Source organism: Bactrocera tryoni, unplaced genomic scaffold, assembly GCF_016617805.1.
Source record: "Bactrocera tryoni isolate S06 unplaced genomic scaffold, CSIRO_BtryS06_freeze2 scaffold_517, whole genome shotgun sequence".
NCBI lineage: Eukaryota > Metazoa > Arthropoda > Insecta > Diptera > Tephritidae > Bactrocera > Bactrocera tryoni.
In genome coordinates, this window is record NW_024396204.1 from 511,067 (window position 1) to 523,289 (window position 12,223).

The 12,223-nt window shown below is 37.3% G+C and overlaps 1 protein-coding gene across 1 annotated transcript; it reads right to left on the bottom strand.

The window, feature by feature from the left end:
- Nucleotides 1-685: 685 nt before the first annotated feature.
- LOC120781235 (odorant receptor 47b) lies at nt 686-2,932 on the bottom strand. The gene is made up of 6 exons (XM_040113373.1): nt 2,576-2,932; nt 2,326-2,497; nt 1,354-1,901; nt 1,094-1,298; nt 875-1,033; nt 686-804 (listed from the first exon to the last, which is right to left on the bottom strand). The coding sequence occupies exons 1-6, from the start codon at nt 2,785-2,787 to the stop codon at nt 751-753; spliced, it is 1,350 nt and encodes a 449-aa protein (XP_039969307.1). The 5' UTR covers nt 2,788-2,932; the 3' UTR covers nt 686-750.
- Between the last annotated feature and the right edge of the window lie 9,291 nt (nt 2,933-12,223).

The window sequence follows — 12,223 nt, forward strand, 5'->3', positions numbered from 1 at the left end:
ATTGGAGGCGGAAAGCCAAATGTCATATGCATGTGTACTTTCGTGGACTAGTGTCGGATGCCTATAACTGTTTATTGAAGCGAAAATTTGACAGCTGCGTTGTTGCAGCTTCTACCAATAAAGTGGGGTTTATTAATTGTTAATATTTAACCATCATTTCTATTCATTTTGTAAATAACTCCGCATTTGGAACATTACATTCAGTAGTTGGCCACTAACGATGAACAAATATATTCGGCACACGAGTAAAGCCGGGTATTTTACGTTCATTTAATTTTGGTAAGACAACTTTCACAATGGCCGGAAACCGGAAGTTCAAAAATTCTTATATTAGGTATATTGGGGCTAGGGAAAATATTGACCCATTTTACAAGGGCACACTATTATCAGGAAAGTATTCTCTCCGAATTTTAAGAAGTGCCGTTTTCTTCGATATTTTGTGCGGCTGTCAAAGGTCCGATTCAAGCAATATTTGTACTTAATTTCACCAAGATATCTCAATTTCAAACTTAAGACATGACAGGACGGACAAATCCTGTCTTCATCCTGATTATAGGTATTAGCGTATCTGCAATAAAAGCATAAAAGTAAAAGACAGAGATATTCCATCGCCTTTAAACTCTGAAACCCTGAAAGAAGTTGCAAGGGACTATTTGTAATTGGATCAGTAAATATACAGGACTTCTCATTTGTTACAACCTCATATATTATACTGTTTATTTCATATAAATTGCACTTAGAACATATATTTTAATCACTCATAGTGCGCAGCAAAGCAAAGTAAGAATATGATGTGCTCAAGATCTGGAAATATTCAAATACATTCAAATTACAGTTGCGCATTCCGAAATAATATCGTTCGAGCACTCCTTACGCTAGTAAATGACGCGAATGTGAAACCAAAAAGTGGCTTTGCACGGAACTCCAAAGGTTTCTGAGCACGTTTAATAATGAACATTAATTGTCGCTGCAGAAGAGGTGAATGCTCATACCATGCACGTATCTCATAGGCCGCAGTAGCTACTTCCATGGACTAACCATGCATATATTAAGATAAACATTTAGTCTCTGCAATAAATTCAATTTAACTTACATCGTAATAAGTCCTATTACCCATCCAGCACCAATATAATAGTTGCATAAAGGCGGAGAACATGTATGTCTGAAATTTCATGGCGACCATTGGCTTATCCTGCGCCAACAGGGCTTCAAAGGCCGTGAGGCATATCATGAAAGTGCTGGCGCCCATTTGCGAAACATAGTTCCAATAAAACGTCTGATTGATTCGGTTCATTAAACTGTAACAGAAAATATCACAAATATTTAGAGTTTGAACTAATGATTCGAACATACCCAATAATTTTTTGATGGAATTCAACCGCCTCTCGTAACTCCCTCCACGCAACTGCTTCGGAAGTTGAGCTGCTAGCACCAGCAGCGACGATTCCCAAATGTCGAATATTTTCGCACAATATGCGTAAATTCAATGTTGTCTGGTTAAAGGAGTTGCCACCTAGCGAATCCATCACTACAATGGCCACCAACATGTATAGTGTACAAAAACATTGAAAAAAGTAAACGCAGACAAAAGCAATTGGATGTTCATCCGGATCATTTAATCCAAAAGGAAATTTACATCGAAAGGGAAGTGTTTGTTGTGAGAGTAGCGGTTGTAGGCTCATAGCTGCAAAAAGCAATAGGCTGAGAATGTAAAAACCAGAGAAGAAACACATTTCACCGAAAAAGAAGCTTCTTTGCCACTGAACGATGCGTCGGTTTCGAGGACCCTCACTTAATTCCCTAGCATGTTTAATATGAAGGGCATCGAATTCATTAATTATGATATCGGTGTCAACATTTCCCATGCGGAAGAGTATCATTTTGAAAAATATCAAATAAAGCTGAAAGCATAAATTAAATTAACGGTTTCCTCTTATGGACAGTGGGAAGTTGTATTAAATAATAACGCCTAAAATGGAATAATGTCGCGATCCGAATGACGTGCGTCGTTTATCACGTTTCTACCAGCTTCTATACACCTTTGTAACCAGTATTCACCTAAAATCCTGGATGATCTAATGAAACTCTTTCAACAGTGCACAAATCGCTCTATCAGTCACGTTACCACGTTTCTTGTAGCTCTGCAATACTGTTGGACAAGTTTTCATTGCCAAAAGTTCACTGGTTGGTTTATATAATATCGCTATCTAAAATGATCTTAGCGGTAATGTGAATATATTGTGGATATTGTGCATTATGAAATTTGTTTTGCTTACGAGGAGCGATCCGTAGCGCATGTAAAGGTACCTGTAATAGTATACTTACACCCAAAACCACCACCAAATCCTCTCCCAACAAAACAAAGTCACTGCTAGCCTCATATAGATCGCAAATGATTGTTGCCATAAAAAAGCTAAAAAGCACCATAATCAGTAGATTATAGAAATAGTACAGTTGGTTCTCCGCAGCGCGTTTTGCCGGCCAAAGTCCAAGTAAACTGTAAAAATAATGCGAAGGAATAGAAGCAATTAGACAGCTGCCATTGCCTGCAAGCTCTTCCACTTCGAGTTCTTACCGTATATAAGATCGAAAATAAAACAAACAAGTATGGGGAGGCTGAACGGCTTCACCACATCGTAACATCTCCTTCAACACGCGGTACGGCGCCAAAATGGTCTGCAACTTGCTTGTGGTATGTTTTAAATGAGTATAGCTGTGGTTGGTCAGATAAGAATTATGACTGGCAATGGTGTTGCTGATGGTTGCTTTGCTTGAGCGCGAGATCATCGTGAATGCGCTTGCGGCTGTTATCAGCAGTTAATAAAACACTTTGCGGTGGCCAGTTGGCGGTGGCGATTTGCTAATCGGCCCAAATAATACAGCTAGGTAGACGAGCGAATATCCGTCACCACACATATACGCATATATGTATGTACTGTAACCAACAGGTTCATCCTGGTTGTTTACTCGCCTTTTATACCGTATTCTAATGGAATCATTTCGCTTACATTTGCCATGCGTAATTTACCGAGGTAACGACCATAAATTAGCATAAATATTTCGCTGCATGCCGCGTGCCGCATGCCACATGCCGAACGTTACATGTCAATTAGTGAATGTACACCTGCAGTTTCAGCACTGAATTCATAATGAGGATGGTAGGTGGCCACTATGCAGCTAAACTAGTCAGTGAACTTACATATACATACATATATACATATGCAAGAGAAACTGCATGAATGTTTATAGATAGGAGCAGGTCCTATATCTAATTGAGAGTAAATCGCCTTTCACATCAATCTCTCTCATCACATCTCGTTTCCTAAAATGTTTAATCTGCTTGCCATTTTCGACTTTTGATAGGACTGACTATATACTTATATCAACTATATTTTATTGGTATTCTGTTTGTTGATATTCTTTTCTGTAATGAAACGAATGTTATCTGCTTTCAAAGAACACTTTTTCCATGCCTTTACTTATGCGATGGCTTTGCCTCAGGTTTATTGTCGGTATCCACATCGGATTACATTCTTCGGAAATTAAATGAATTTAAAGAGTCTTCAATTGTTATTCCATCACATAACTATTATTATTTCGCTGACTAGTACTCAAAACTTTGTTACAAATGGACCTAGTTATACATATGTATGCATATGTGGTATCTACGTACATATGTATATACTTCCATGGTTATTGCATTTCAGTATTAAAGCGATTGAAAAACTAAACGTATCTATTTTCAAGGAAATATTTGCAAGGCTACTATTATAGAATTATAGACTATATTGAATATGAAGAATTTTTAGTGCTCGTATATTAGACGAACTGGAAAAAATAGCAATTGAATAGTGTTATGGTAAAACAGTATGATTGTTTTGTACTCTGAAGTAATTACTCTGTTGGGCACAGCAAAACTTTAACGACGAACGAATATTTGAAACACAATGGGTCAGAGAAACGCCCATCACAATCATAAAGTTGAATTAGACAAACTCAAAAACAAAAAATCCACCCAACCGCATTAGGGTGTAATTTTATATTATGAATTCAGTTTCAAGAAGTGGAACAATTAAAAGCATTGGACACATTTTCTGAAAAGTGGAATATGTAGTAGGAACCTTCTTTGATAAATTAAAAGAGGAAAGCAATCGAGTATTACGCTTAGGATGGACGTATGTGTAAATGGGGAAAAACCAAAAGGCTCGGCTTTCAGAGTCCACTTCGCAGGCACCCCTAAGTGAGCATAAAACAACAAATGTTCATCACTCTTCATATTTACACTGGCAATATACTTAGAGCCTAAATTGTACTAAATTCAAACTGAGCTAAAACCAATGAGTAATACCACAACAATATATTTATAACAAAGTTGCTAAGGAGAGTATTATAGTTTTGTTCACATAACGGTTGTTTGTAAGTCCTAAAACTAAAAGAGTCAGATATAGGTTTATATACACCAAAGTGATGAGGGTGACGAGTAGAGTTGAAATCCGGATGTCTGTCTGTCCGTCGGTCCGTTCGCCCGTGCAAGCTGTAACTTGAGTAAAAATTGAGATATCATGATGAAACTTGGTACACGTATTTCTTGGCTCCATAAGAAGGTTAAGTTCGAAGATGGGCAAAATCGGCCTACTGTCACGCTCACAAAATGGCGAAAACCGAAAACTTATAAAATGTCATAACTAAGCCATAAATAAAGAAATTAAAGTAAAATTTGACACCTAGGATATTTGGACGTAATTTTTTTGGAAAAGTGGGCGTGGCTCCGCCCCCTACTAAGTTTTTTGTACATATCTCGGAAACTACTATAGCTATGTCAACCAAACTCTATGGAGTTTCCTCGTTTCCTTCAGGCATTTTCATATACAGTTCAAAAATGGAAGAAATCGGATAATAACCACGCCCACCTCCCCTACAAAGGTTATGTTGAAAATCACTAAAAGTGCGTTAACCGACTAACAAAAAACGTCAGAAACACTAAATTCTACGGAAGAAATGGCATAAGGAAGCTGCACCCAGGCTTTTTTTAAAAATTGAAAATGGGCGTGGCGTCGCCCACTTATGGACCAAAAGCCATATCCCAGGAACTACTTCACCGATTTCAATGAAATTCGGTACATAATATTTTCTTAACACTCTGATGACATGTACGAAATATGGGTGAAATCGGTTCACAACCACGCCTTCTTCCAATATAACGCTATTTTGAATTCCATCTGATGCCTTTCCTGTATAATACGAGTATATACATTAGGAACCAATGATGATAGCGGAATAAAACTTTACAAAAATACGGTATTTGAAAAATATGTAAATGACGTATAATGAAATCTCGATTATCACTTTATCATGCGAGAGTATAAAATGTTCGGTGACACCCGAACGTAGCCCTTCCTTACTTGTTTCAACTGCATTACAACATTATAATAAAAACTACAAATGATGTTCCAGTTTAATGTGGTAATTGGGTAAATCAAATTATGTGTTTGAATTAAAAGTTCATCTTAGTGTGGCGTTAACGGGTGTTTGAGGCTTGTATTGCCAAAGTAAAAGTATCATTACTAACAACACAAAAAATGCGATCACAATTACTGTTACATCAGTGCTGATCATATCAAAAGGCAATTTACGAGCAGTAGAAATATTGAAAATAAAGATAACATTAACAATACATATTCATACTTCAAATCGTAAGCTTAGCCGTTAAATGCCAACGCAATAACCAGCCAGACAGCGTTCTTATCAGCAACACCCGCTACGAACAACTGTTACGGGTCTCCATCATGTTCTTTGCTGATGGAAGCTGTGCAGGAGTGGCAAGTTGGACGCACGCGCCAAAGTTGTCAGAAAGCCGCTAAGTAACCACTACCGCTGATCTTATTCGCCTGTCCAAAGCGATTTATTGCAATCTTTCTTGACTTCGGCAAGTGCGGGCCGCAAGATGATCGCGGAGCGAACATTGCATTATGCCCCACAAAGCCTCAAACTGATACGCCTTGTAAATTACCAACAATATGTGGCAAGAATTGAAGGTGTATGGCGCTGTTTCTCTGCATTCACAGTCACCACAATTAGCCAAATACGCAATGCAATAATACATGTAGAGCACCACGGGCAACAAGTCGTAGCATATGTACATACATACATATGTGCATAGCCATACGTATGTACATAGCCATATGTACATATGTACAGCATATAATACCACGAATATGGTTGTGGTAAAAGCAGATGCACGTGCCACAGAGTTAAAAAACAAGTACTACTTGAACGGAGGTCATGTTGGCTTAATAGCCAGCTGATGTAGGATTGTGAGACACGGCAAATTTAGATTTTCATCCTCGTCTTCTAAATATTGTCGTAGTCACTGGAGGCTGACACAATCCACAAAGTGAGTGGAATTACCAGTTTTGGATAGTTAGCTTTTCAAAAATAAGCACATGTGAAGAGTGATTCTGCAGCGCAGTCTTCTAAACAGGGTTAAGGTTCCGTTAACAACAATGCTTCCGTTATCTCCATATTTTTGGTACGGGAATTTTAAAGTAATCTACATGAGGAGAACAAATGATGTATAGCTCTTGACAAGAGCGTCATCATTCCTATTTCTCGATGCATAATATTACTGATCGCAAAATGACGAAAGTTCAATGCCCATCACTTTGTCGAATGGCCGAATGTTATGAAATACCCGAATTTAAACAAATTCATATAAATACAAGTATTCGTTTATTGTGTGAAGTAACGTGCTATTCGCTTGGTTTGCTTTTTATAAAAGCACATTATTAGTTCATTATTTGTTATATCCACACATACAGACATCAACTTTAGTGATGATCTAATATGTCACGCAAAAATCAAGTACATATCCGTTTACAAATATTTCACTGGATTCGAGGATATTAGATTAAATACCAGTGAATCTACTTGACGGTATAATTAAAACGTGTCGTCCTTGACCAATTCGTTAAGGCTGAAATTGTAATGGCAACCTTCACTTACTTCTACAATTCAGCATATACATACATATACATATAAGTATGTACATATGTATGTACGTAACACATCCTTTAGAATCCAAATGGCCAAAGCAACATGCAGCAAAATTAAAAAGCTCAACTTGTTTCGTAAAAATCTCAAGAGCCAGTAAATCTACAACAACAACCTTTTCAGTTGGTTTGCATATCTTATGCGCACACGCAAATACGCATTCCCGTTCATCCAATGTGCATACATATTTAGATGGATGAATCTACAGGTATATACTTATGTATTTTGGATAATGTTCATATTCTTCCCCTTCCCACTTCGCCATGTGCATATACAAATTCCGAATGAACCGTTCAGTAAAATGTTGCTAATGGCACAGGTTTTGTTGTACGGCCACGGCTGCTGCTGCTGCCACATGATTACTGTTGTTGTGCGCCTGAGATGGCCAGCGCTGTCCGTTCGACGCTGAGCTTGGCAAATAGCTGCTTTTTTGATTGCCAACACCGTATGATAACAGTTATTGTTGGCAACCTTAAAGCTAATAATACACAAATTTACATACATAAGCACTCTCGCATGGTGCATCCATGCATGAGCCCAATCAACCGTTCACAGCCACTTTCGTAAGCGGCACCTTCAATTTACTTGTATACATATCCACTGCAGCGTAGACGACTATTTTCTCGTTCTTTCTTTCGCTTGTGGACCCCTTATTCAATACTTCGACATTCAATGGTATTATGCAAAAATGTGTGCGCACGCACGCCTATTTTATGGAAGTCGCGAGGCAACATTCTCTTTTTTGGTGTGTTGCATATTGATGTTAACCAATAAGAAAAATACACAGCTACCACAGGGCACGTTCTTGAAACGTCGTGAACCTGGAAGTTCTGCTCTGGATGACTTATATTTGAAAAAGAAACTGTAGTTATATCATATAGTACTATTTTTATAGAAAATTTCAAAAGAAAATATTTCATCGATCTTGGCCTGCAAAATTAGATTTTTGATCAGATCGAAAAATCGAGAGGTCATTATATGTAGAATTATATACAAAAGAGGCAAAAAAAAAAATCATGACGATCGATTCTTTTGCATTTCAGTTATCACTGTAGCAAATTCGAAAAGTTCTGTTTCGAGGAAAACGCATTTAAATCTACATGTTGAATTGGAGGCTTTTCTCATAGAAAAAATCATTTTGAATAATCATTTATTTCATATTCATTTCGTATTTTTATAGTTAGTGTATGTAAAATACGTTGGCCTAGCAAAATTTAAATGTTCAGACAATGTATTCAAATTAAAGAAAAAATGTACAGCATAAATAAAATATATTTCGCACCGTGTACACTCAGAAAACAACGAAAAAGGAAAACGATGACATACCTACTATACATTGATGATGCACTCATACCAACGCTTGGAACGCCTGCGGATCAGCAATCTCTGTTCATCAGCTTAGCGATATGGGAACTAGTGTATTGATGTATTGTAGCAAAAGTGATAACGGAAACAGCTCACAGTCGTAAAACCCGCAAACATCGAGAAAAGTAATGCCACAAGGTGAAGGTGAACGATGAGAAGCTATGATAATTGGCTGAGAGCGCAACAAAAGCCACTACGCATGCAAATATCTTGCAACATTTACGATATTTACGATTGACAATAACAACACTTGTTACTAAATGAAAAGCTTCGTGTTGCAACCCATGTAAGAATGAGTCATCGCTTAGTTAGGGCAAAAAGCAATTAAATCAATAAAGCGAATATTAGTCTGCAAGAAAGCAGCACCTCTACAAACTCCCGCATATTATAATGCGTAGAAGGAAAGCCCACAGACAGAAAGGAAACTAAGTAACAGGGCACTCCAATTTCGACTTGAAAACTTCCTCTGCTTGTCAATCAGAGTGAAATGAAATGCCAGGAACCGGAGTCCGATTCCCATCTTCCTTTTCGATAAATCCGCAGCACTTTTCGTTCGGCTATCATGAGCAACGAGTCTTAAAACTCCGTTGTTATATGGAAGGAACCATGAATTCACTGTTTATATAATACATTATAATAAAATAACACTTTTTAATGGATTTCAGTTTTAGTACTGTCGTCACTTCTTTTTGGTTTACTTCAATAATATATAGTATAATTTCATTTTACCTTGATACACCGCATTGCATTGTTAAATGTTAAATAAATGTCGCGCGAAGCGTATATCAAAATAAAGAAACATGTCGTTGTGGGTGACTTTCATAAAATTGCTGGTATATGGTAATTGGTCATGCTCTCAATTCGATCATAATTGTACGTTAATCACTGAAAATGTAGAAACAACATTTCCAATTTAGTTAAAATGTATATTAAAGCATTCTTAAATCTCTTTTATCAAATAATTATTACCTTCTTTATATATCGTTCTGCCTGGATTACTGATCCACAATAAACTTTCTAGATCAATGATCAACAGAAAATTTATTTGCGTTTGGGCTTGTTGAAGAGCTAGAAAATAATCCAAAATTCTATAGATATCAAAGGCTTTATTTATACACATGACGGCTAACTGGCAGTTGACCTCCGATTGTTGTGGAATAATTTGCACAAACATACAAAACATAGGTGTGAGCGACTGTTGACGTATTGATAATGTTGTTGGTGCGCTGAACTTCAACAACCAAGCAGCGGACTGTGGCTTCCGGTCTGCGCTGTGTTGTAGTCCGTCGAACTGTCGGCATCCAATACCATAAGGTGTTAACGGCAGCCTCAGAAGCAAATACTCGTATACATTATGTATGTACAATTCGCCAAAGCAACAATATTCATATATGTATATAAACGCAGGTAAATATATATATTTTTACAATACTTTCCATCTGTCAATTTCTACATGGATTTTCAGTTTTAATTGTGTTTGCTCTAAAATAGGAACAATAGTTATAGTTCTGGTCAGTTGACCATCATGGTTCTTCACATCAAATCCACAATGTGGTATGTTGTTGTTCTTATGTATATAGTAGTATGTACATACATGCAGTGAAATTCTTCATAACCGGAGTTTATGTCCGGCTAAGGGAGGTGTCCATATATGGGAACGTTGCAAAAACGAGTGTTTAAAATGTATTCTTACAGTCAGAAGCTGCAACCCAGTACTTTATTGCTATGATATATATTGAACACAATAATTGCTAATTGTATAAGATTTACCCAGAACTTGTTTCAAACCTGCTTCTAATTGAAGTCCGCATCGTAATGGAACCTTTTATGCTGACTAAACTAGTAAGGATTTAATTACATTACATAAAAGGACTTGAGCTGGAACAAAATTTGAAATAACTTTTACCAAGAAACCCAGTGCCATATGTTTTGCACGAAACTGTTTATTCATGAGAATTATAACCTGATATATTTGGTGGATACAATTAAAATTGAATGAAATTGGTATATTTTCATGCTCTGCCCAAGCAGCAGCAATTAATGGAGGATTCGTTGACCTTTCAAGCGGTCGCAAAAATGTCAATACAAATATATTGGCGGCTTTTTAACATATTGACTGTTTGCCAAGCAATGGTTTATCGTAAGCGCAGAGTGGCGTTTCGGGCCTGCCAATCACAACTGTGTCCGACACGCGTTCCGTGTTCTTTATGAAGGCGCATTAAATAACAAAAACAAAGCCAAGTACAAATGTTGAAGCAAAAAGCTTGCGTTGTTCATTCAAACATGACCAACGACGCAGCCGCCGCACGGCATATGCTGTTGCCGAGGGCGAATCACTGCAGTGACTGGCTCCAAAGCATAGCCGTCAACTTTGTACTCAGAACGCAAACAATATTCTCAGAAAAAGACTGCATTTGCCAGAGACTGTTCTGTTGTTAGAATAAATAGTCTGATGACATCAGAGCACACGGCTAAATCGGTGGAGGGATTGAAATGATCAGTCCGTGAACGTGTAAGGTCGTAATTTGACGACAGTGTGCGGCAATATTTGCCTATGTGAAGTGTGCGTGTGGCCTGTATGATTATCTATGTGTTAGTGTTCGTGGTATAGTTATGGCACCTTGCCGCGTCGGCGACAACTCCCACAAATAACGCCTGGCAGCGCGACAATCATGCGACCATTATCGTGCGTTTGTGCGGCAGAGTCATGTTAGTGGTGGTAGCAGCGCAGATTTGCATCACAATAGATTTCGGTATTCGTATCATTTTCGAATTGTTACTATTGTGTGTGCGCATCTAATTATTAATTTTTTTTTCTGTTTCTGTATGGACTGAATGCGTGGTTTCGTTATTTTTTACATTGTTTTAGTTGTTATTGTAACATTAAACTCCAATATTCATTGTGCGCAAGTATTGTTGGTTTAGTGTTATTCGCTGATGGACAAACGCTTTGTTGGCCCCAACCCAAAATCGCCAACCACCCGTATCAGGGGCTTGAGTTCTGACGTGCGCTCAACACTTTTAGTACAGCGCGAGATTTTCCAGCAATCGGTCGAGTTTTCCGGATAATTGCCCCATTAATTTAAAGAGTACAGTTGACACATAGGTCCTGCGAAAATTAAAAAAAGAAAATTCATTTAAATTCTTAAAAGTCGAAAGGGCGAAGAAGAAAGTGGAAAGTAGAAAAGTGAAATTTGTTGCAAATACGCGCGCTTACGGATTTGTGAATTTAACACAAAAAGTTGAATGTTCTGTTAATTAAGATACTCATAAAAACTTTTCGAAAAGCATTTTATCGGAAAATTAAACAAGGATAGTTTTGATTCCTTTAAGATTTTTGGTGAAAAATATATATAAAAGTAAGTTCAAATAAATGCTTCAACTCATCATAGTATAATTTAAGAATCGAAAAGCAAAGCGGAGGCTGCGCAAAGCTTGCGTTGGTGGTTTTAGACTAAAACTATTTTGATCTAAGTGAAGGAATAATCCAGAAACCAAGCATCGATAAGCTGCTAATACATACTTTAACTTCCAATTGGTATACAGTTATGGGAATATTGTGTTCTTCCAAAATTGTGCAAATGATTTAATATATCTAGCTGTAGTATTTAGTACAGGCTTTCAAGCCAGTCACGGTGAACATTCCCTTTTATTCATATCACAATTGCATTAAACCGCCAATTTGTTGCGTCCAAAATTGTGCAAAAATGTCGGATATTAAAATGCATTACATTGAAATGTTAGCAGACGTTTAAGAGCATCTTGTTATAATTTGTATAAGCACATAAAAAAAGTTCAATAAGACTTT

What these genes read in the sequence shown, in the direction of transcription:
- LOC120781235 (XM_040113373.1), bottom strand. Translation starts at nt 2,787, where the DNA reads ATGATCTCGCGCTCAAGCAAAGCAACCATCAGCAACACCATTGCCAGT. An exon ending in TATTTTCGATCTTATATACG is followed by an intron (nt 2,498 to 2,575) that starts GTAAGAACTCGA and finishes TTATTTTTACAG; the next exon opens with TTTACTTGGACTTTGGCCGG. An exon ending in CATTCGCGTCATTTACTAGC is followed by an intron (nt 805 to 874) that starts GTAAGGAGTGCT and finishes GAATATTTCCAG; the next exon opens with ATCTTGAGCACATCATATTC.